The 23,573-nt window shown below is 37.1% G+C and overlaps 2 protein-coding genes and 1 long non-coding RNA gene across 5 annotated transcripts; 2 read left to right on the top strand and 1 right to left on the bottom strand.

Moving 5' to 3' along the window:
• The first annotated feature begins 62 nt into the window (after positions 1 to 62).
• On the top strand, positions 63 to 6,054 carry plbd1b (phospholipase B domain containing 1b). 2 transcript variants are annotated; one of them, XM_079596318.1, is made up of 11 exons: positions 63 to 367; positions 618 to 840; positions 1,299 to 1,382; positions 1,667 to 1,808; positions 2,020 to 2,160; positions 2,353 to 2,497; positions 2,592 to 2,792; positions 4,224 to 4,364; positions 4,494 to 4,679; positions 4,789 to 4,895; positions 5,688 to 6,054. In XM_079596318.1, the coding sequence occupies exons 1-11, from the start codon at positions 304 to 306 to the stop codon at positions 5,994 to 5,996; spliced, it is 1,743 nt and encodes a 580-aa protein (XP_079452444.1). In that variant the 5' UTR covers positions 63 to 303; the 3' UTR covers positions 5,997 to 6,054. The 2 variants fall into 2 exon arrangements, with proteins under 2 accessions (XP_079452444.1, XP_079452445.1); XM_079596319.1 differs by lacking the exon at positions 2,020 to 2,160 and having other exon boundaries at positions 109 to 367.
• Positions 4,482 to 7,442, bottom strand: LOC306990055. Its single transcript, XR_013795805.1, has 3 exons — positions 7,378 to 7,442; positions 5,764 to 5,900; positions 4,482 to 4,653 (listed from the first exon to the last, which is right to left on the bottom strand). It is a non-coding gene; the product is annotated as an uncharacterized lncRNA (long non-coding RNA).
• Positions 6,864 to 23,532, top strand: kctd17 (potassium channel tetramerization domain containing 17). 2 transcript variants are annotated; one of them, XM_079596320.1, is made up of 7 exons: positions 6,864 to 7,388; positions 12,283 to 12,391; positions 16,021 to 16,112; positions 16,421 to 16,567; positions 17,111 to 17,236; positions 17,530 to 17,655; positions 20,557 to 23,532. In XM_079596320.1, the coding sequence occupies exons 1-6, from the start codon at positions 6,909 to 6,911 to the stop codon at positions 17,629 to 17,631; spliced, it is 1,056 nt and encodes a 351-aa protein (XP_079452446.1). In that variant the 5' UTR covers positions 6,864 to 6,908; the 3' UTR covers positions 17,632 to 17,655; positions 20,557 to 23,532. The 2 variants fall into 2 exon arrangements, with proteins under 2 accessions (XP_079452446.1, XP_079452447.1); XM_079596321.1 differs by having other exon boundaries at positions 6,869 to 7,388; positions 16,421 to 16,519.
• The last annotated feature ends 41 nt before the right edge of the window (positions 23,533 to 23,573 follow it).

Genomic DNA, 23,573 nt, shown 5'->3' on the forward strand with positions numbered 1-23,573 from the left:
TTTTAATACGTAACATATATTTCTATTGCATCTTTATAAGCCACCAGTTACCTTACAATGACGAAAGCCCCAGTGGCCTAATGGATAAGGCACTGGCCTCCTAAGCCAGGGATTGTGGGTTCGAGTCCCATCTGGGGTGGAATTTTTTTTCTCAGCGATCCAACAGGTGATAAATAGCTAAATGTAGGTCTACGAACATAAGAAAACCATGCGAACCAGTATTCCGACTTTAATCGGATGGAAATTCGCAAACTCTTCGATCATTAGCTGTCGTGATGCTGAAAACTTGATTCAGCGTGAAACATGAGTCGATTTACACGGGGATTTATTTTGTGCGTCCTAACGGTGACCTTCGTAAAAGCTCAGCGTAAGTGTCTTAAATTAATTTTACTCTTTTATTATCACATTTTGGTCATACTGATGGTTATTTTATTTTTAAAATTTGCATAACATCATAAGACTAGCATGAAAAAACTAAGTTTAATAAGGCGGATCGGAGCTACAACAAACCCGTGCCCGTAATTCTATTGGGCATTTGGGCAATAATATAATTTAAATTAAAATAAAAGATATTAAACCCTCAAATCGTATTGATGTGTGATCTCTCTGTTTACCAGATGTTCAGAGAGCCACCGTGTATTGGGATGCTGTTCAGAGGTCTGTGGTGCTGAAAGAGGATGCAATGGAAGAGGACGGAGATGCATTTGGCTATTTCAATGATAGTTTATCTGTTTCTGGATGGGGAGTGCTGGAAGTGCAGGCTGGTTATGGAGAATCCCAGGAGAATGATGAAATTACATACTTCTTGGCCGGATACCTTGAAGGATTCCTTACAGCTTCGTAAGTTTTCTCACTTTAAAGCAAATTATACTAAGCCTTGTGGAAAAAGGAGTACATTTTAGCATAGCCCACTAGTAGGCCTAATACGTAAATAATACTTTAAAAGAATATAGCCTACTTAACTGTGAAATTAATGTAATGGTTTGTACACTTAAATTAATGCATGTTATTTACAATTGAATGAAAATGTATAGTTTAAATCTATATTTAAAGCAATTAGTTTGACTTAAGAGTGCTTTTTATCCACTTAAGTAGGGTTTAAGAACATCTTTATCATTTCCTAATTACTTCTATTGTCATATATAGTTAGCTAAAGTACTGACAAGCATTTATGGTATACTAAAATATACTGTACTTAATTACATTTATGTTGTACATTTAAAATATTTTAACTGTAAATTAATTATCAAATAACACACTACAGTTAAAACTATAATCAATTACTTTTTCATTCACAGACAGATGATAAACCATTACTTCAATATGTATCCTCAGATGATTAAGGATCATAGTGTTATGAAACCTCTGAAATCATTTATGAGGTAAGTTGACGTTTACTATCTAAACTGATTGCACTATTCCAAAATTACAATAATAATGTCGGATATGATGAAATACACCTGCTTGCATTATTTTAAACATACACATTGTATATATCACTGTATGTATTCACATGTTGCAACATACAAAATAGGTTTTGGAGACTTTGAGTTATTCATGGTTTTGAAGACTTGGGGTTGTTATGTTTTCCAAGATTATTTGATACAACTATTTATTGCATAAACATATACTGAATTATTTATTAATAGTTCATTCTTTGAAATAGTGAGCAGGACTCATGGACAAGAACACAATTGAAATTAAATGGGAAAAGTGATCCCTTCTGGCATCATGTGGGTCTTCTAGTGGCTCAGATAGATGGACTGTATGCCGGGGCAGCATTCTGGGCCAAAAGTAGACAAGAAAAGGTCAGAAAACATGAATTCTGCATGCATCTGTTTATTTGCACCGTACATCTCATTCTTCACGTTTGATAACCCTCATGGACATTTGAAACAATCTAATTTCCTCCAGTGAACTTTGTCATTTTTATTCATTCATTGACAATCATGCTTTAGCCTAAATGCTTTTCGTTTTGTGTTAATGAGTGAAACTACATGCTTGCATTTCAACTCCCAGCCTCTGCCCATGTTTGCGGTTCAATTCCTCAATGGTATTGGGGATTTGTTAGATTTAATCCCTGCACTCAAAAGGCGTTCCAACTCTTCTTCGGACTCCTTCAGAATGCCAGGGATGAGTCACTGCTCTGCTCTCATCAAGGTTAGAAGTAAAATGATGCCTTCACCTCATGACAGTATCCACATATGCTATATTGGGTGGAACCAAAGTGTAGGAATCGGCCATTGAAAGCCCCATGTCTGACCCCATATCTAAATATATTCAGGGCTGTGCCTATTGTTATGGCCTTGCCAATGTGCACCTTTAATTGTTCTGTTCCTATTCTATCTGCAGATGTTACCTGGCTATGAGAATCTGTTGCTTGGTCACTCCAGCTGGTACACCTATGCAGCGAGCATGAGAATCTACAAGCACTGGGACTTTCGCCTGAAAAATAAACATAATGGCACAAGCAGACTGTCCTTTAGCAGCTACCCTGGTATATAAATGCAGATGTTTGCCTTTTATCAATCAAATTTAGTAATTAATGGTTTAATTTAGTACTATAAAACTGTTTCTCGCATCCTTTCCAGGGACCTTGTCATCTCTGGATGACTTTTATTTGCTGGGAACGGGGTTGTTGGTAACTCAGACAACAAACAACGTGTTCAACTCCTCTCTGTTCTCCCTGGTGACCCCAGATGCTTTGCTTTCCTGGCAGAGGGTGCGTGTAGCAAATGCGCTGGCCTGCACAGGGAAGCAATGGGCCCAAATATTTTCCAAGCACAACTCTGGTGAGAAAGAGATGCACAAGACAAAGGTGGATTATTTTATGCAAATATTGTGGTCCGTATTTGCAGTGCTCTGTGGTGGTGTCGTCTATCAACATTGCAGCGAAGTTGTAAACACACAATTCTCTAGAATCTGATTGTATGGTGTAGCATTAATGGGATAGTTTGCCCCAAATTGAAAATTCTGTCATCATTTACCAACTCTCATGTCATTTCTTTCTTCGGTTGAAAACAAAACAAGAAATCTTAAGTGATAATTTGGAGGGGGAAAAAAAGTGTGGTCGAGAGCTGGAAATGTTCAACTTTGGGTAAAACAAAGCGCTCATCATTGTCACATTTATCCAGCCGTCCAATCACAGTGGAGGAAGGGCGGGACAAATGCCACACCCAGTAATGGTGGTAATGCATTACAAGTAACTCGATATATGTAATCAGATTACTTTTTTGAAGTAACTAGTAAAGCAATGCATTACTTTTACATTTACAACAAAACATCTGAGTTAGTTTTTCAAACAAGTAACACAAGTCACTTTGTTTTCTCATGACTGACAGAGAAATCGGGAGTAAGTGATTTACCAAACCCCCCCCCCCCCCCCCAAAAAAAAAAACAAGCCCAGCCCAGGTGAGAAAAAGTAACATAACACATTACTTTCCTTAAAAAGTAACTAAGTAACACAATTACTAGTAGTTACTTTTAAAAGGGAGTAACGCAATATTGTAATGCATTTCTTTTTAAAGTAACTTTCCCCAACACTGCACCCAACTGCCACATCCTGCTTTTACAACGACAACAACAGAAAAAATATCAAAACAAAGGACCAGAGTTCACATTGGCCCTCATTTGTGAAAAGTGCGTACACCAAATTTCCAGCGTACACCTGGCGTACAGTCAGTGCATTTTGTGTGTTGTTTTTCTGCGCATTTCAGCACAAACTCAAAACATGCGTACATGTACACCACCTCCTGAGCTGGCGTAGGATTTGAGCGTGTCGTACGCCAACGTCCATATTGATAAATCGCAAAGTCACCGTGGTTTTGGGTGTACGCTGAAAATTTGGTGTACGCACTTTTCATAAATGAGGGCCATTGTGTCTATTTTATTTTCAGAAACAACCTATCTGTGAAATCAGATCATTGCAACCTCAAATGAAAACAAAAACACACAAAAAACCCGCTGTGCCACTGAAGCGCTCTCAAGTGCCTTCAGAAGAGCGCCTGGCATTGTCAGCTGGCTAAAAATGCTTTGGTAGACACACGGCCTAGGAACATATTTTTAATGACATGACGGCGAGTAAATGATTGATGGAATTAACTGTCCCTTTAAGATTTGACCTCCCAAAAATAGATATACTAGACCAGCCAAACCTATTAATGAGAGGTCCACACTCTTGAAATATTTCTTAATTTCAATTATTTTTGGATGAATTTGATCAGGGACCTACAATAACCAGTATATGGTGGTGGACCTGAAAAGAGTTTCACTTGGAAAGCAGATTGAAGAATGGAGTCTGACTGTTGTGGAGCAGATTCCTGGTTTGGTGGCGTATTCAGATCAGTCACAAGCGCTGCGTCATGGTGAGGAGTATTTTTATAATAAGGAAATCCTTATGATCAGTCCAATGAAAATTTATTTGAGAGGATGTAAGGCTGGAAACACTGAAGGTTAAATTGAACAATAGCATGCTTTACAAATCGTCTCAATAGGTTACTGGGCATCCTACAACATACCTTTCCACTCAGACATTTACCGAATGAGTGGTTATGGTGCGATGTGGAAAAAGCATGGTGAAGACTTCTCATATGACCTCTGTCCACGTGCTAAGATTTTCCGCAGGGATCAGGGAAAAGTCACTAATCTGGACACCTTGAAATATATAATGAGGTACAATGGTGAGTTTAGGATCTCTTTTTGGAAAGTATTCAAAAATGCTTCTTCAAACTAATCTGCCGTCTTCATAATCTCATGTCTTTGATGAACAGTAGCACTTTGTCATGTTAGATTACAGAAAAGACCCATATTCGAAGAAGCACCCTTGTAAATCCATCTGCTGCCGTAATGATCTGAGGCTCCGAAGACCTCTTCCAGGGGGATGTTATGATACTAAGGTACAGAAATAGGTCATGTTGGTCTATGTGTTATTATTAAAAGGGACCTATGCAAAATTGTCTTTTGGTGTTTGAACATAAATGTGTGTCTGCAGCGGGTGTACAGAAGCACCCTTTAATGTTAAAAATCCACCCACTTCTTTTTTTTTTTTAATCCCCAAAAATCATAATTTCAGTTATTCAATGAAGAGGAGTAAGTGATGTTTTTGTTTTGATGTTTGGTTCATATTAACTGCATATATAGCAGTAGATACTGTATATTACGCTGCTTTCACTTTAATACACAGATCTAATATACACATTTCTTTACTTGCTGTTTGTGTTCACAGACATAACCGACTGTGTTTGTGAACTTTGTGTGTTTTTGATTTAACCTTGTGTGTATTTTACAGTTTAAGCGCAATAAGATGTGAAAGAGAACTTAGTTTAATACTCACAGGACGCACCGTCTGACAGAGAGCTTTCTGTGCGCGTGCTTTGGATGTGTGCATTCAGAAAACCATATATCAGAAGTTAGATTAAAATGGCTTTCAGACGCATACAGATAATAAACTTCCATGATGATGAAGAACAGCAATGTCAAGACTGTGATAGAGAGGATAATCAAAACCAAATGGATGTTTTAGTTTTTGGCAGAGTATATGAGGGACAAGCTGTAAAGGCTCCGCCCTCTTCTGCATTTAAAGATACAAACACTAAAACAGCATGTTTTTCCCTCCACTCAAAAATAATAAGTCTCCTTTAAATGCTGGCATAAATAGTCTGATTCTAATGGAGGCTGCATCCATTTAGGTTACAGATTACCACATGGCCCAGATGTTCACAGCCGAAGCTGTGAACGGACCCACTACTCAGAATGGTCTTCCACCTTTCTCTTGGAGCCGTTTCAATCGGACAGCTCATCGGGGGCTCCCTCAGACCTTCAACTTCTCATTCATCACCATTCAGCCCCTTCTTTTTGGTTCCAGAGATCAAGACAGTCTGCTACAGTGTATGAACAGCAGTCTAGAGGATACAAGACTCGAAAATTATTTAATCAACTTTGCATCAGATATTTACAGGCAGATTTACAAAGTCATTAGGTACATTTTTGCCCCATAATACTTTTGTGAAATTGAATGCTTAATACTTGTTTATGCAATAAAAGTTGCTTGACTATAACTTGTCTAATTTGAGATCTGTGTTCATGACAAAGCCTACTTTCATAAGTGATAAATATTAACAAATTGCACAAATTAGAATGTCCGTCAACCAATCAGAATCAAAGATTCAACAGCCGGTAGTAAAAAAATAAATAAACTGAGTTGACTTGAACAAAGTCAGCACACTCAGCAGTGTCATTGAACAAGTGATGAATTAAATAGAAATATATTTTATTTAAATAATTGTATTCAAATTTTAAATTGTGAGAGTATAGGCTACTTTAATTTTAATATTATTTAGGCTATATAAATATGTTTTCTTAAAGTCCTTGCAAGCTGAATACTTTGTAACAGGCTGATAAGATGCTGAATTTACAGTATGAATCTACATAAATAGATGTTACATTTTATCAGTGATTTCTTACCTTTTACAGTCTATGTTTCTTACCCATATGGTCAAAAAATATGAAACCAAAAGGCATAAACGTTATAATTATTAATTACTTTTTTTGTGGAATATTTTGTTATAGGCTCGTTACAAATATATATTATCAGCATAACAAATTGAGTGAAAAATTATTTGATTTGTCCCACTCGAGCTGAACTAATTTTGTTTAAAACCTGATAATCATGTTATCAAAATAATGAAAATGTACCGAAGAGCGAGTCACAAACTTAACTAACGTTCAAGAATCTTAAATATTTTTAAGAATGCAGAATATTAAATGTGCATAGCTGCTAATGCCTAAATACATTCCTCATCCTAGAATCTGCACTGGTTTCTGCGTCAAAAGAGCATCAACTGGCATGTGGGCGGGGCGAACACATCGCAGGATACGAACCAATCAACTGCCGCGCTTATTCTACTTCTATGACACGAAAAAAAAACAGTAGCACGCCGCTTCACCGTGGGAGACAGAACGGCAACCGAACAGCATCCGAGCCGCACCGACAGTCCGCATCAGACCAGTCTCAGTGTAGTACCCTAATGGCAACGGAGGACAAAGGAAAAACGGCGGCGCCCCAGGCTTTACCGGAAACGGGATCCCTTTCAGCAACAACAACGACACTCGGCAATCTAAACAATAATAACAACAACAATAACAACAACAAAGACAACGAGGGAAGCGAAAGTGCCACGACAGCCACGGCTACTGCTGTTGAATCCAGTGGGTCTGAAAATATCATAGGAAACGGTTCGGCTGTTAATACCACCGGAGGCAGTAACGGCAAATGGGTCCGTCTCAACGTCGGTGGGACGGTGTTTCTAACGACACGACAAACGCTGCTAAAGGAACAAACTTCATTTCTTTACCGACTGTGCCAGCAGCAAGACTTACATTCGGACACGGTAAGACAGCAGTGAGTGATGTTAATGTATGACTCTGTGATACAGGGCGCTGAGGTGTATTAATGATGCGACGGGGGTCTTCAGTCAGATGGATGTGCGCGTGCTACGCTGATTATTAATGCAGACCCCCAAGTGTTTGTGCATTACAGCGTCATCAGCCAGTAAAATTCACATTTTACTACTGCACGATTGTATAATGTGATCCACCTGAAGCTGATTTTGTGTAGAGGGAAGTCCTCTTGATGGGGTGATGGCCAGATCATCAGGACATCCTAAATTTATTGGAGTGAAGCTCATGAAATCATATCTGGGATGTAAATAATGAAGCTTCTTTTATTATTATTTAGTATTACATTTTTAGTATTATTTGTTATTTTTATTGATACTCTCCTCATTGCATTGCGGTCAAAACTGTTTTTTTTAGCAAAGTTTTGGACATCAGAGTGGTCAATGTCTGTTGTTTTTATTGTGCGTTATAAATACATTTTGATTGTATTATGGTTAAGATACTCCTTGTTAAATGACCCAAGGGAAATGAGGCCTAAGGTAATCCAAACAAAGCATCCATATCTTATAGAACTGATTTGTCAGAATGTAAAGCACATGGCAGGAGTTCCAGTGGGACCAGAGCAAATATTACCTTATATGCAAACCCTTATGTGAAGCGGGCCTTATTATCACTGACCCACTGCAATAAAATGTTTTCTTCTGGCAGCGAAGGTTATCATATAATTTCCTGTTGGCAGATGTCTTTACGTGTCTGCTTGGAAGGCCCAAATCTAATAAAACTGGATGTAATTCTAGTTGGATGCCAAATATATATATATATTTTTTAGTATTTCCAATAGCACTTGATAGAAACACTTGTAACATGAGCACTTGCAATATGGGACCTACTTCAGTATACATTTTAAACGCATGACAATCAGTGATTAGAAAAGACAATGGATGGGGACTATTTGTGACCCTGGACCACAAAACCAGTCGCACAGGTATATTTGTGGCAATAGCCAACAAAACATTGTATTTGGGTCATAATGATAGATTTTTATTTTATGCCAAAAATCATTAGGATATTAAGTAAAGATCATGATCCATGAAGATATTTTGTAAATTTCCTGCCTTAAATATATCAAAAAATTATTTTTGTGAGTGGACGCAGCAATATCGCCAACATAAATGGGCAAATTTAAAGGTGATTTTCTCAATATTTATATAATTTTTGCACCCTCAGATTCCAGATTTTCAAAAATTTGTATTGCTTGTGACTGATCTGTAAAACCATACATCAATGTAAAGCTCGTTTATTCAGCTTTCAGATGAGGTATAAATCTCAATGTAAAAAAATTTACCCATAAGACCCATTGTGGTCCAGGTTCACATACATACGACATTTTTGGATGATTTTGAATTGTATTGGCTTTTCGGCATGTATGTTTTTAATATGGTTCCATATGTCTTCCCATGGGTCGTCATCTATGGTAAATACAGTTTACAGTATGGTGAATTCAGGTTGATTTTTTCCAATTTTCACAATAGCAAAAGTGTCCCAATCACCCTAAACTCACCCCTATGTATTTTTCCTTTTTTTCCTTCGTTAGTTATCATATCAAATTGAATGTTAGTTATGAAAATATTGTCAAAAATGCAAATAATAATTTTAAATTTTCTTTAAGCTTCATTGTCTTTAAGAAAGTATAATTTCTCAATTTCTGTCTTTTGGTTTTGGGGTGAAATATGGTGAGATTTACCGATAGATTTAAATGTGTGTTATACGCGTGTTATTTAATGTGTCTTTTAATCTTAAGGCATACAAAAAGTATTTGACTTAACAGATGGTACTCTGCCTTCACAGTATCCACCCCCACCCAAGCTATCCTCTTATATTCCCTCTTATTCCACACATCCGCACAGTGAGTGACGAGGCACAGACGATCACTCATCACAGCTCAGTTATTACTGGCCGCTGTGGTGTTGTGTGCTCTCTCACTGCTCATGTCACTCTTCTAATGAGATTAAAGTCATGGCACCTTGACGACTCCCAGCCCTCTGCACTAAAATATCTATGGAGGCTTCTCTGTTCTATTCCTGGACTGCTCTGTTCTTCATTGCTAGTTTACATATGTATTTTTCCCTTTCGAAGAGTTTGGGTGTATAGTTTTTATTTTATATTTTAAAGCCGTATTTTATATTTTATTATAGCCAAACAGTTTCGGTTCCCATTGACGTCCGTCTATTGTTTTTTGTTGTTGTTTTTGTCCATACAATGGACGTCAAATGGGAACCAAAACTGTTTGGTTACCAACACTCATAGAATTTTAATTTTTGGGTGAACTATCCCTTTAAGATATGTTTTATCTTTTATGTCATGAGGAGGTATTGACTGCATTATTATAGTAAATATTATTAGCTAGTTTGTCAACATCTTGAGTGAATGTGCTTTTAACATGAGCCAGAATTGGTTCTGTTAAAAATAGTTCATTTGTCCTTCTTATTGCATGCTGTGATGCTTTATGTGGCACAGAACAGGTTATTATACAGTTCTGTTTTGAAATTAATAAGCTCTTTGTTTGCCTACCAGGTATTTCCCATGGGATGCAGCTAGTTCCCTATCGGGACATGGTTCTTATACTTCCTTGTGCAACTGCAGAGTTAAACGTTAACACAAGATGAGCATGGACAGATAGCGAACTTGTTTGATTTGAATTCTGTGTGTTTAAGGCATACAGTAGTATTGTGTGTAAAATCCCCTGTGTTCGTTCTCGTGTTCTTGTGAAATCCCGAGCGGGACAACAGCTTGTCTCTTCTGACTCGCTGCAGGAGTCATGCGCAGGTGTTGTCATGCCTGCTGCTGTCAAGTCTAGTCATGTGTACTGTGTGGTTGTCTTCTGCACTTGCTGGTTCGAAAATGGGATTTGTGTACGTGTGTGTGTGTGTTTGCTCATCATGTGTAAATTAATGTCATCATTAAACATCGTGCATTTTGCATTCCATGTGGGAAAATTAGTATGTTGTTCATTTCCATTTTGTCAATCTGTTAGTCCCAAAATGATTGTATACGATTACGATATGTATTTTTCAAATACCGCCATACCAGCGCCGGCGGTGTGTAGCTGAAACAATTGTTCCATATATCCAAATGTTAAAAGTTAAAAATCGATTCCAATTCGATTCCACTTATCGATTCCTGTGTGTGCATTTTAATGTGATTTCAAACCATTTTCAAGCAAAAGAAGGCACTAAGAGCCGCATTTCATTTAGTGCACAAATACCAAATTGAGTTTTCTATCGTGTCTTCTTGCGCTTGAACTAACAAATGCACACAAAATTACGTCAAAATATCCTCGTAAACACAGAGGAAGAAAAGAAGAAAAAACGCATTTGGAACAGTATATTGGATCCTGCATAAAGGCTTAAAGTGACCGCAGCCTAAAACCTGCCGTCGGTGTCATTACTGTTAATCAAAGAAAAAAAGAAAAAGAAAATCACTCTCTGATCTTGACTGAATAACTTTTGTAACTTAAATAAGGATTCATCAATATTTTATTTATATAAAGAAGAAAATGCTTATTTTACATTTCTGAACTTTGTTCAGTTGTATTTATTTGTGCTTTTGCTAATTTGTTCTTATTCTATTACTGTTAACTTGTCTTTAATAATGTTTGAAATTAGTCCAGTTGTGTTTTGCTGTGGTTTTTTGTTAAAACCATAGGAAAATGTTAGTGTTTCTTTAGGCTGCTGATTTTCGTTCATGGAAATCAGCTGCAACAAAACGTTTTGCAAAAAAAAAAAAAAAAAAAAAAACAGAATAAAAAACATGTTTGATATAAATGTTTGACTAAATGGTTTTACCTTACGGCAATTGAAATTTGCAGTACCCAAACCTAGTTTTGAGAGGGGACCACTACTAACTGAAAATAAATCCATTTTTACTAGCCCTAATGGTTATAGCTTTATAACACAACAATAAATAACCCACTTAACTAACTCTCTTTTAACATAATACCATGTAGAGCCCTGTGATTTCTGCGATGCAGATGGAATCACAGAATCAAGTCACAAATGGAACTTACTGAATAAAGCAGAATATCACCAAAATTGTGCGATTTTTGTACGAATAAATCAAAAGAAGAGCTGTGCAATGAATCAAATCTAGCTTGTTGTGTAGGTGTGTTGTTCAAGTCCATGTTGTGAATCTGCAGTGTTCTCTCATTTATGCCCTCTGCTTTCTCTATTATAGTGCTTTTATAACCTTGCAGTGCTGCTGTTTAGTCTTGAGCCTTCTGTTACGCCAACATCTTCCTTTCTTTTTACCTCCTTCACCCTAATGTGCTTCTATGCACTCCCTTGTTCTCTGATTCCTCTTTGTGCCTTTTGAATGCTCTTGCCCTGGGCTCAGTTGTGTAATGTTCTCTGTAGGGCATGTTGTACTAGGGTATGATGTAGGCCTATACGGTTCCCTGCTCCGTAGGTCCTGTCTCGATAGAGCTGCATGCGCTGAGCTCTTAGGGTAATTCATTGCAAAGAGGAGACCCTCAGCCATTCTAGGACAATGACCGTGGCCATGCTAATGTGACCTCTGCTCACTGCCACTTTCCGCATGCCCTTTCCTTTAATGTTCATCCTCTCTTGTGCCAAGTCACATTTTATTCCCTGAGGTGATGTACTGTTCAGTGCATTCTGTACTGCAGTTAAACAGCTCCAGCACAGAGTCCGTCATCTACATATTAGCAAGTTAACAACATCTAATATTGGTAAAATATTATATACATCATTATTTTATTTTATATGTTACATCTTTAATGACATTGTACTTATACAAGTAAATACACATTATTAAACATCTAATTGTATTTAATTATTAAACTGAGAGACCTGTGATGTGTTTGTTTAGGATGAAACTGGCGCTTATGTGATTGACCGAGATCCCACCTATTTTGGTCCCATACTCAACTATCTGCGACATGGGAAGCTGGTTTATAACAAGGAGTTGGCAGAAGAAGGTCTGTTCATTTATTCTCAGAACTGTTGTCACTTGTCAGACTATGCATTTTCAAATTTGTGGTAATGCCATTTTAATACTATAGTTTTAATATTATAATAATAATAATATATATTTGAATATTAACACTTACTATTGATGCATTGGTACCATATGATTATATTAGAGATCTTTTTTATTTATCGATATTATTCAGTTGTGCTATTTTAGTATTATTAATGTCATATTATAGTATGTATTAACACTTTTGAATTCAATTCACATTTATTTGTACAGCGCTTTTCACAATACATAGTTTCAACGCAGCTTTTACAGAAAATGCATGTCTACATTACAATTTACTTTTATTTTTATATTTTTTTTAGTTTTCATTACAATTTTAGTTCTGTTTTTTGATTAACATTTTGTTTTTTACAGTTTTAGTTGACAACAATATGAGTCGATTTAGAATATTTCAGTGTAGGCTATATGGTAATTTTGTACATTTAGATTATTTTTCATCTTAAAGTTAATATTTAAAAACACTAATATAGCCTAATTGCACTGTTAAATGTAATCTTGCCTTTATTCACTTGCAGCATTTACGACGATTCATTTTAGTTTTAGGTGTTAGATTAATATTTTTTAATCATTTCAATATCGGTGCATATCTAGTGTTGTGGAAATTATCAATATTCAAAAACCTGGATGAAGGAGACAAAGTCGATTCTCAAAAGATTAAATAAAGTATTTTATTTCATGCATGAAATAAGACGTTCCCACACAGACAGCGTCTGATATGAGAAGGTCCATGGCATTCTCACGCAGAGAGCATCTGACATGAGAAGGCGAAGGCTAGTCCCTTTCGCCAAGGTTATATACCCTAACACACCCTGTGTAAAAATCCTTTGTTACCTTAAATGGAGATGTCTTAGCTCATTATCTCATGTCCAACCCAAATTCTAACTGGTCTGAGCAACGTCATGTCTGCAAAAGTTTCCTGTTCTTTGCTGCTGCTCTTTTTCACACATCTCGTCTATCTTTAGTTCGATCAAAGCTGCGCACATATTTTTCACACTTATAGTACACATAGTCTTCACATGACCCAGTGAACATTTTGTTCCTTCAAGCTTGTTCTAACTTATACATTTATAAAAACTTAGTTTTATATCTTTAATAATGTGCTTTTGATTATATTCTTTTAAATGCTTATGAGTAAAAATGAATCTTCATCGTTAATAAAAGTTGTACCCATCTAAAAGTAAAAGAAACATATCTAAATGTAAAATTTCCATAACAATCCCCCATATGTTCATTCAAAGAACATACACACAATTTGACATTTACTTTTTCATATGCATAGTAATTTACAACAGGTAAATTTTCCCCATAGTTACTTAATTTTCTAGTCAAACTCATGTTCGCTCTCGTTCTCATAATCCTCATCATCATCATCATCATCCACTGAAACATTAACTTCGTCCTCTGGTGCCCTACGTATCATTGTTGTGTATTCCCCTGGATTCATTCTCACCATTGTGGCAGTCACTGCCATAGCAGTGATTCTAGAAATACAATTCATTAAACATGGAATCATTAAAAGAAAAATCAAAATGAAAATCAAACATCCGATTGGCATAATCGTACTTATTAACAATTTCGTCCACCCCTGCAGGCCCAAGAACCAATTATCTAGTGAAGATTACATTTCATCTGGAGTGGCTATGGCCATTTTCATGTGTTCTATTATGTCTGATACATTTTGATAGACGTCAGTCAAATTAAAACAACAAGAGGTTCCTAACATTTTGCATATTTTCGAATAAACCTCCGTTCCTACATCTAAAAGTCCTGGATAATAGCACCCCATCCATTTCTTAGGAAGGGTGTGCACATACTGTTCAAGCTGTTGTCTCTCCGAGGTCATCGTCGTCACCTGGACATGTGATATTTGTACCATTAGATGTTATACATTTGTTATTATTCATGATTATCGTGGTTTTACAGTGTGCTGTACCAGCCATTATTGCCCCTTGTTGGGTCCCTAATTTACATAAACATACGTCGCCTAATTGTGGTTTCACTGCCCATACATTGTCAAAGTCTCTAGTGCGGTGTTCTGATGGGTTCTGACTTTTGACTTTCTTTGGAGATAATTTGATTTCTATAGAATTTTCACATTCAGTAATTTCTACATATTACATGGAATTAACCCTATTTACCCATTTTTACTTAGACAATTTTGTTTGTTCAATTTCCCTATATTAATTAATTTTATTAATCCATATTTGCGTATTTTTATTTATTATTTTATTACTTTATATTTACCTATAAATTTTCCTCTTTCCTTCTTAATCAACAGTATTTATATTTGCGTATTTAAATATTTTCCCCCGCGTGGTCACCACGCACTATATTTACTGTGTTAATTCTCCTCTCAGCGTGGCCACCACGACATGCCTAAATTCGTCAATCTAGGACTTTCAAAATTGCCTGTCTCCGTCGATGCAGGTCTTTCCCAAACAAGTGCCTCCTCTAATGTCCGAAACTTCGAACGAGCACCTTGTCTGGTGTTTGAGAAATTTTCTATCAGACCTATTCTCAAAACTCTGGCCCTTTTAGAGAAGAATTAACACATGGCATTTGAGAACTTACTTTTAGGCTTATTCTCAAACCCTGTTTGGAAACGCTTATTCCAAAACTCTGACCCTTTTAGAAAAAATATTCAATACGCAAATAATTTTCTTATCCACCATGTGAATAATTTAAATTTTCTCTCACCGTCTTGTGAGTCTCACTGTCTGTGAGTTCTTTAATTGCGTCCACCTAGGTCGTCGTGAGGAGTTGAACAATTCTCTTTCCTTAAGCTTGAGGATTTTGAGCCGTAGAGTGTTCTCTCGGGATGGCCAGTCAACTGTTCCCCTCACGACGATCATCGGTTTTGCAATCCCATCCTCGTCGCCATTTGTTGTGGAAATTATCAATATTCAAAAACCTGGATGAAGGAGACAAAGTCGATTCTCAAAAGATTAAATAAAGTATTTTATTTCATGCATGAAATAAGACGTTCCCACACAGACAGCGTCTGATATGAGAAGGTCCATGGCATTCTCACGCAGAGAGCATCTGACATGAGAAGGCGAAGGCTAGTCCCTTTCGCCAAGGTTATATACCCTAACACACCCTGTGTAAAAATCCTTTGTTACCTTAAATGGAGATGTCTTAGCTCATTATCTCATGTCCAACCCAAATTCTAACTGGTCTGAGCAACGTCATGTCTGCAAAAGTTTCCTGTTCTTTGCTGCTGCTCTTTTTCACACATCTCGTCTATCTTTAGTTCGATCAAAGCTGCGCACATATTTTTCACACTTATAGTACACATAGTCTTCACATGACCCAGTGAACATTTTGTTCCTTCAAGCTTGTTCTAACTTATACATTTATAAAAACTTAGTTTTATATCTTTAATAATGTGCTTTTGATTATATTCTTTTAAATGCTTATGAGTAAAAATGAATCTTCATCGTTAATAAAAGTTGTACCCATCTAAAAGTAAAAGAAACATATCTAAATGTAAAATTTCCATAACACTAGTCAAAACAGCACGTAACTGTATGAGAATGTAAAAATGAAGTGTGTCTGTGCCGTCAGGTGTCTTGGAGGAGGCAGAGTTCTACAACATCACACCGCTGATTAAATTAATCAAAGAGAGGATTCTTGAGCGAGACTCCAAGGCTACACAGGTAATGAGCAGGATGTTTTATCATGCCTCCCATGTAGCTTCATTTTCTGGAAATATAAGCTATTGCTTTTTTCCCCATTAGGATGCAGTTTTCAGCTTCATCACCTTCTCAGCACTATATTTCTGTCCGTCTCAGTTTCTACTGTACATTTGTGACTACATTTGCGTGCTTATGCAACAGCCGTCAGTTTCCCACCCACTCTCGCTCTTCTTTCCATACTTGCCTTTTGGCATTCTCCTCCGCTACCCACCACATTTCTTTTTTTACTCTTCACCAGTCTTCACCCTCTCCCTCTGTCTCTCATACAGCAGGTACCACCAAAGCACGTGTATCGGGTGTTGCAGTGTCAGGAAGAGGAGCTGACCCAGATGGTGTCCACCATGTCGGACGGCTGGAAGTTTGAGCAGGTCAGCGTGCGCGCCTGCCGAAAACCCCGCCCCGGACTGCTCTGGACTGTGGGTTGGACTGACACTGAGTTGATTTCCCTTCCCCTGATCCTAATTTTCCCAGTGTCCAATTCTCCCCTCAGATTCAGAGTCCAGTAGCATAGCTAACGTGTGAAATTAAACGTTTGCCATTTGTGTCCATCTGGATTTTACGTGGTCAGTTGCACCAAAACCTCTTAATCATTATGCATTGTTGAAAAATTACAAACTATATGATATTCCAGCTTTGTCGGTATGTAGTACCAACATTTAAAAAAAAAATCAAGGCTAAATATCTATTACCCTATATTGCACAAAATGAATGGTTCACACAAAAAGTATGCATCCATACAGCACAACACACCATCAGCATGCCAACTTGACTAGTTGACAAACCTAAACTATCTCTAATGAATGCAATGAAGATGTTTTTGGTACAGCTGACTAGGCATTTGATCCATCTTGATGTTTTCCTTCATGGTCCTCTCCCCTTTCCTCAAATCTCAAGTACCTGTCATGAAGAAAGACCTTCTCTCTATCTCTCTCTTTCTTTGCTGTTCTTTGCTTTTCAAGATGGTGAACATTGGCTCATCTTACAGCTATGGAACAGAGGACCAGGCTGAATTTCTGTGTGTGGTGTCAAAAGAGCTGCACACCTCGGGTGGGGGTTTGGGGACGGAGCAGAGCCACAAGACTAAGGTTGGAGAACCTACAGACACATACATGCGCAACGCATCGTTTTTTGATCGTGCCATCTCACAAACACCGTAAAGCACAGTTCCACTGACACATTCCTCAAAAACATGCTTACGACCTACAAAATCTGCTTCTTTTCATCTCATTTCACATCAATAGCCTTGAGATCCTCCCACACCTACTCTTCACAAATTCATAAATCTTTTTCATTATTTTTTTTTTGGTGTGCCATCATCTGTCGTGCTGCGATCCCACTGGTTTCTGTTCACCCTGTTGTCCACTCATAACACAACTAGACCTCGGACACACAGGAGGAAGATGGAGCGAGGAAGGAAGAGGAGGAGGAGGAGGAAGTGGGAGAAAGAAATGCCACCCCCAATGAGTGGATTAGAGATTAGCAGAAACTTGTGTCAAAGGATTTGGTGAGGAAATGCTGTCATGTTGGTTGTATTAGTGGTAGATGTACAACATTCTAGCAGTCTGAGGGTTTTGGTAAATTGCATTTCAGTGCACCAAATAAGACGAGCGCAAAGAAACAACAGTAAATCTATATTAGTTTGTTTGGCTGTGAAAATAGTCCTATGATACAAGGTTGTATGAGGAGGATTTATCCAACTAGTTTTACTTGCCTTTTATGAGCACAATGCAATGAAATGCAATAGCCTTTACCTCCTTGCAACTCTCAAGCATGATTTTCCCTCGTAAGAATCTATTTCCTATGTAAACACAATTCACAAGTGTCCAGACAAACTATAGTGCATTACTGAACTTTGAATATAAATTTGGATACATGTATCTTAAAAATTGGATTTTTTAGCACAGGTCACTATACCAGAAATGGCGAATGAATGACTCAACCAAATGACTTCAATATTTAGCACAGCGTCTGTTCCATTAACTGCCATTAGGTCACTGCCATCTCCACCCATATCCACATCTCCAGCAAAAATGATCTTCGTATTTGTCATAATTACATGAGACATACAAGGAGGCATATTTCTCACTCTACACTATCCATATCCAAAGTTACTAGTAATTCTATATTTCTGTAGTTATGCACTACTGTTCAAAAGTTCTGGGGTCTGTACTATTTTTTAGGGCCCAAGCCCTGAAAGGGCGCAGAGCCCTATTGTTCTTCTAAGGATTTTTTGTTATTCTTCTTCTTCTTCTTCTTCTTCTTCTTCTTCTTTATAATAAATTTTTTTTCAAGGTTTTTGCCACTTTTGGGGGCCTTAACGTGCTCAAAAACTCTTGAAACTTTGCACACGGGTCAGAACCCGCGGCCATTAGAGCCGGACTGAAGCTGGTACCCGGGCGTGGCAGGGGGGCTCGACAGCGCCCCCTGGAACGGGGTCCGAAAACTTGGTCCATAAATCAAACACGCTTGCATGAAATAATATGAAACTCGGTACACTTATAGATCTCACCGGTTCATATATCCTTCATGCTCTGACTTTTTACGCCAGCCCAACAGGAAGTCGGCTATTTGGGGTAGTTAGAAAAACACATGCAATGGAATTTAAAATACTCCTCCTAGACGATTCAACCAATCGCCACGAAACTCGGTCAGCATGAAGTCAAGACATGGAGGATGAAAAGTTGCGAGGGGATTTTTGATATCTCGAACGGTTTGGCCGTGGCGAGGAAACGAATTTATGGCGAATATTGGAAACAGGAAGTGTGTTATAACATCCTCATACATTAACTGATCTTGATGAAACTTCAGCATTGTGTTTGTTGTAAGAGGCCGATCACATGGATGTGACTATTGTGAGTCAAAGTTATAGCGCCACCAACTGGCAGCAGGAAGTATGTCACTTTCAAAATGCTTTGAATTCACCCTCTTATTTTTACCCGATTTGCTTCAAACTTCATCTGTATAATGTAAACACATGACAGATGTAGACCTGTGAAAGGATTATTGATATCTTTAATACTGTCGCCATGGCAACGCTTTAAACTTTCATATTCTTTTTGGATGCATTTGAGGCTCTTAACATGCTTCAAATTGCATGAAACTCAACATGCATTTGACATTTATTGTGTAATAGACATGTGCGAAGTTTCAGAAACGGGCGTGGTAAGGGGCTCAGTAGCGCCACCTTTAGTCAAAAATGGGGTATTCGTTTTACCTACAGTAACCAAACTCGGTACGTATATTCTTCTCTTCGATCCGGACAACTTTCTAATTTACAGTCATTAGCTCCGACCAACAGGAAGTCAGATATTTTGGTTTGAATGTGGACTGTTGGAGCATTTTCCCTCTGCCCCTCTGTGTGTGTGTGTCTGTCTGTGTGGGGTGGGGAGGGGAGGGGGGGATCTGTGTATGTGTGTGTGTGTGTGTGTGAGGAGGGGGGCTAGTTTAGTTTAACCCTTTCTCTGCTGTGTGCAAAATCTCTGGCACTTTTGAGGGCCTTAACGTGCTCGAAAACTCTTGAAATTTTGCACACAGGTCAGAACCCGCGGCCATCAGGGCCAGGCTGAAGCTGGTACCCGGGCGTGGCAGGGGGGCTCGACAGCGCAGGGGGAAAAAAAGAATTTACATAATATATATATATATATATATATATATATATATATTTTTTTTTTTATATATATATATATATATATATATATATTAAATATATATATATATAATTAAAGCTGCAAGCAGCGATGGAGGGCCAAGCCGGTGGCACCGCCACCCGGTGCCTTTAGTGGAACTAAAGGCACCAGGGTGGCGGTGCCACCGGCTTGGGCCCGCAATCGCTGCTTGCAGCTTTAATTTTAAATGTTTTTGAAAATAACCTATTTTGCTCACCCTCAAGCTAAATGTATTTGATCAGAAATACGTACATTGAAAAAGTACTATTGCTAAATATGATTACAATCTAAAGTGATTGTTTTCATAATATATTTTCAGCATCTAGTCTTCAGTGTCACATGATCCTTCAGAAATCATTCTAATATGTTGATTTGCTGTTCAAGTAACATTTCTTATTATTATACATTTTTAAAACCGTTGTGCTGTTTAATACTTCTGTGGAAATTGGTACATTTGTTATCAGGATTCTTTAAAGAATAAGTTCAAGGGAAAATAAAAGAGCATAAAAATCTTCTGTAATATTATAAATGTCGTTGCCTTAAAGGGATGGTTCGGAGTAAAATCAACCTAGGGTCTTTTGCACCATGACCTCGAACCATCCCTTTAACTTTTGATCAAATTAATGCATCCTTGCAGAAAAAAAGTACTATAATTTCTTCCAAAGAAATCATACTGACCCCAAACTTTTGAACAGTAGTGTATTTCTGTGACTATAATATATTTTCTAACTCTTTTGCAGCTGTTCCAGATCCATGGGTCCCGGATGTAGGATACAAAGAATTTTATTTTTCTAGATACCCATTTTTTTTCATGTGCTCATGATGCTGTTTTTATAGCCATACTTTTTTAGATTTGTTGACTCGAACAACGGGTATTAGCGGGACACTTCACAACCAGCAGCAAAAAAATAATAATTGAAATCCTAAAAGCAAAAGGCACCTGAGGTATTAAGAAAAGATCACAATTACTATCTTAGTACATGGCCTGTTACCAAAGAGTGCAACATAGTTTTAGGATACTACAGTAATTTAAGTCAAAACAATGCATTTAAACAATAACTAAAAGACTTAAGGCCTGTTCACACCAAGAAACATAACTATAACGATAACTATATTAGCATCGTTCTGAGATCAGCTTGTCTGTCACTTTAAATGCTCAAGCTCGTTAAAGCTGGATGGATTCTGATTGGCTGTCATTCATCAGCTGGATAAAATCGTCTTGAAAGTGATTCCAACGATATCGTTTCTCTGTGCTGTTACCGTTATAGCTGAGGTGTGAACTCTGCTATTCTTTAATATTGAGAACGATTTATAGAACTATATCTTTATAGTTATCGACCTTAGTGTGACTGTGAACGGGCCTTTAGTCTGGCTTAGTCAGGATAGACATTGTAATCAATGATGGAAAGACTGTGTGGATATGAGACTGTAATCAGTTATTTAGTATTTAGTGTTTAGGTTTTGCACATTTGCTATAGCAGAAGGAGGAACGGGTCATGTCCTGTTCCATCTAGCATCAGTTGTGGGTAAATTGCCAGCAGTGTCACCCTGGCAGACCACCAGCAGTGCACTTTACCCCCATTTACAGTCTGTGGAAGTTCATTTTGATAGTCGTTGGCGCCGGCTAGAAGGTCAGGGTGTCATTAGAGGTCACTGGGATATTACAGGGCTCGGGAGAGTTCTGGTTGTGTTTGTATGCTGTACATGGATTTTGAATAGGTCCGGGGCACAGTTTACTTACAATGAAGTTAGTTTTGTTCATTCAGCTAATGTGCTGCATTATGATACTGTGTCACTTGTTAATGTGTTTGTGTGAAGGATAGATTTCTTTTAAAGGAACTAGCCTGGCAATCAAAATCGTTCCAATCAACATGCCTCAATTCAACAAATTATCAAGCACCTTTTGCTCTCTTTAGCCTAGAGCCGTGCAAACTACTGTAGCTGTCTTTGGGATTTGTATGTGCTGTGGGCTGATTTGCATGCCTAAGCTCTAAGCTTGTTTATTAAATATGCTGTAGTTTTGCACAAATTTGAATAGATACAGTGCCCCTAAATACATTTGGATGCTTAAGCCATGTTAAAAGTGCATAAATGTCATCGCGTTACATGACAGAATAGCAAAACAAGTGGCTTTTATTTTAAATACTTTTTTGAAAGCACACTTTTCAAGCGAAACAATTCACAGGAAAATTTTTAATAAGTCATTCTGATAGAACACTGGTGTAGATTTAAAGTACATCCACTAAAAGTAGCGTTGATTTAAATTTAAATTTTCATGTTTTATTTGTTTGGAGATGCCACATATTCTCTATTTAATGCAGTGAAACCATTTTAAAAATGTTTTTAAATGTGACTTAAGTGTTCAGATAGTTTTTGGGCCACTGTATATTTAGATGGGTGGACTATTTTTTCGTTCTCATGTTTGATGACCGCATTATCAGTAAAAACTGACTTGAAATTGTTTTTGTTTTTCTTGTAAACAAACATTCAATTAGTTTGTAATAGCAACATGACCTATTATTATTACATTTATACAGAGGAAAGAGGCATTTGTAAACACAGTTTTGTAGCTCAGTGTGTTACTGGGTCAATCAATTCTTATTCTGTCCCCATTAGCTGCTGCTATGTTCTAAAACTAAACATGATAACTGTCCTTGTGTCTAGACAGAGAATAGTGAATTATATGAAACAGGAGATATCATAAATTTCATCAACGTGTGTAGATGCAACTGATGTAGTTTGCGGAAGTTTTAATACGACACGTATCATATTAGCATGTCAGTTCAGTACAGTATAATAATCTCTTTAAACTTTGTACTGGTGTGTTGAACAAATCTTCTGTTGAATTTCAGAGGTATGTTTTAGTTTTCAAGTTTGATCTTTTATGTGTTATTTTCATCATCATTTTATGGCCTTGTATTTTTTATAATCATACTGTGCCATCCATCTGTATTTATTTTATTCTAATAAATGTCAGATTACTTGTCAGGGCACAGGTAATGTTTTGGTTCATGATGAATTTTAGTCTGTACACACACAATGCCCTTTTTTTTCTTTATGTTTTTGTTTTGTTACATTGGTGTAACATTTCTCTAGAATCAAAAACATGGCCGGTGTCATCAAAATGTCCTGTGATTGATACTAGAGGATTGATACATTTTTTTTATCGTTTAGCATTTTTGTTTTCTCCCCCTCTTTGTTATGTTTCCTTGACAATATCTTGAATTCATATCTACATTATAGGCAGTTTGTATACCATACTTCCACTGAGCTCTTACATATTATTTATTTATAAAATATGGGTTGTGGCTTTGTTTTCATGGTGTGAAAGGTAAAATTGAATTTTGTTGTTATTTATTTAGTTTTTTTATGTACTTTATATGTATAATTATGTACTTTAATTATTACATATTGCATAATCAATTAGCTTTGATTCGCAGCCTATTGAAAAAAATCCTCATCAAGTTAAGATGTTATGTAATAATTACTAATGGTTTTCTTGACGGGTTTTTTGAAAGTGGGCACAGACCCTTAGTCGTGTATGTACGCCAAAGAATATTGGATTCATTGGATTAATTAGTCTCTTCAACCAAGAGAATATCTTTTAGCACAGAAAATAATCATGAATTACAGTAGATGTCCAAGCAGCATTATTGTGTAAATAGTTCTCAAAATAATTGAAATAAAGTTTCGTTTCTTTTTCAAATGTGTGTGAAGAGTTTATCATGTTTATTATTATTTAGCTGAACATTAAATA

The sequence above is a fragment of the Phoxinus phoxinus genome, assembly GCF_949152265.1.
Source record: "Phoxinus phoxinus genome assembly, chromosome: 21".
Lineage (NCBI taxonomy): Eukaryota > Metazoa > Chordata > Actinopteri > Cypriniformes > Leuciscidae > Phoxinus > Phoxinus phoxinus.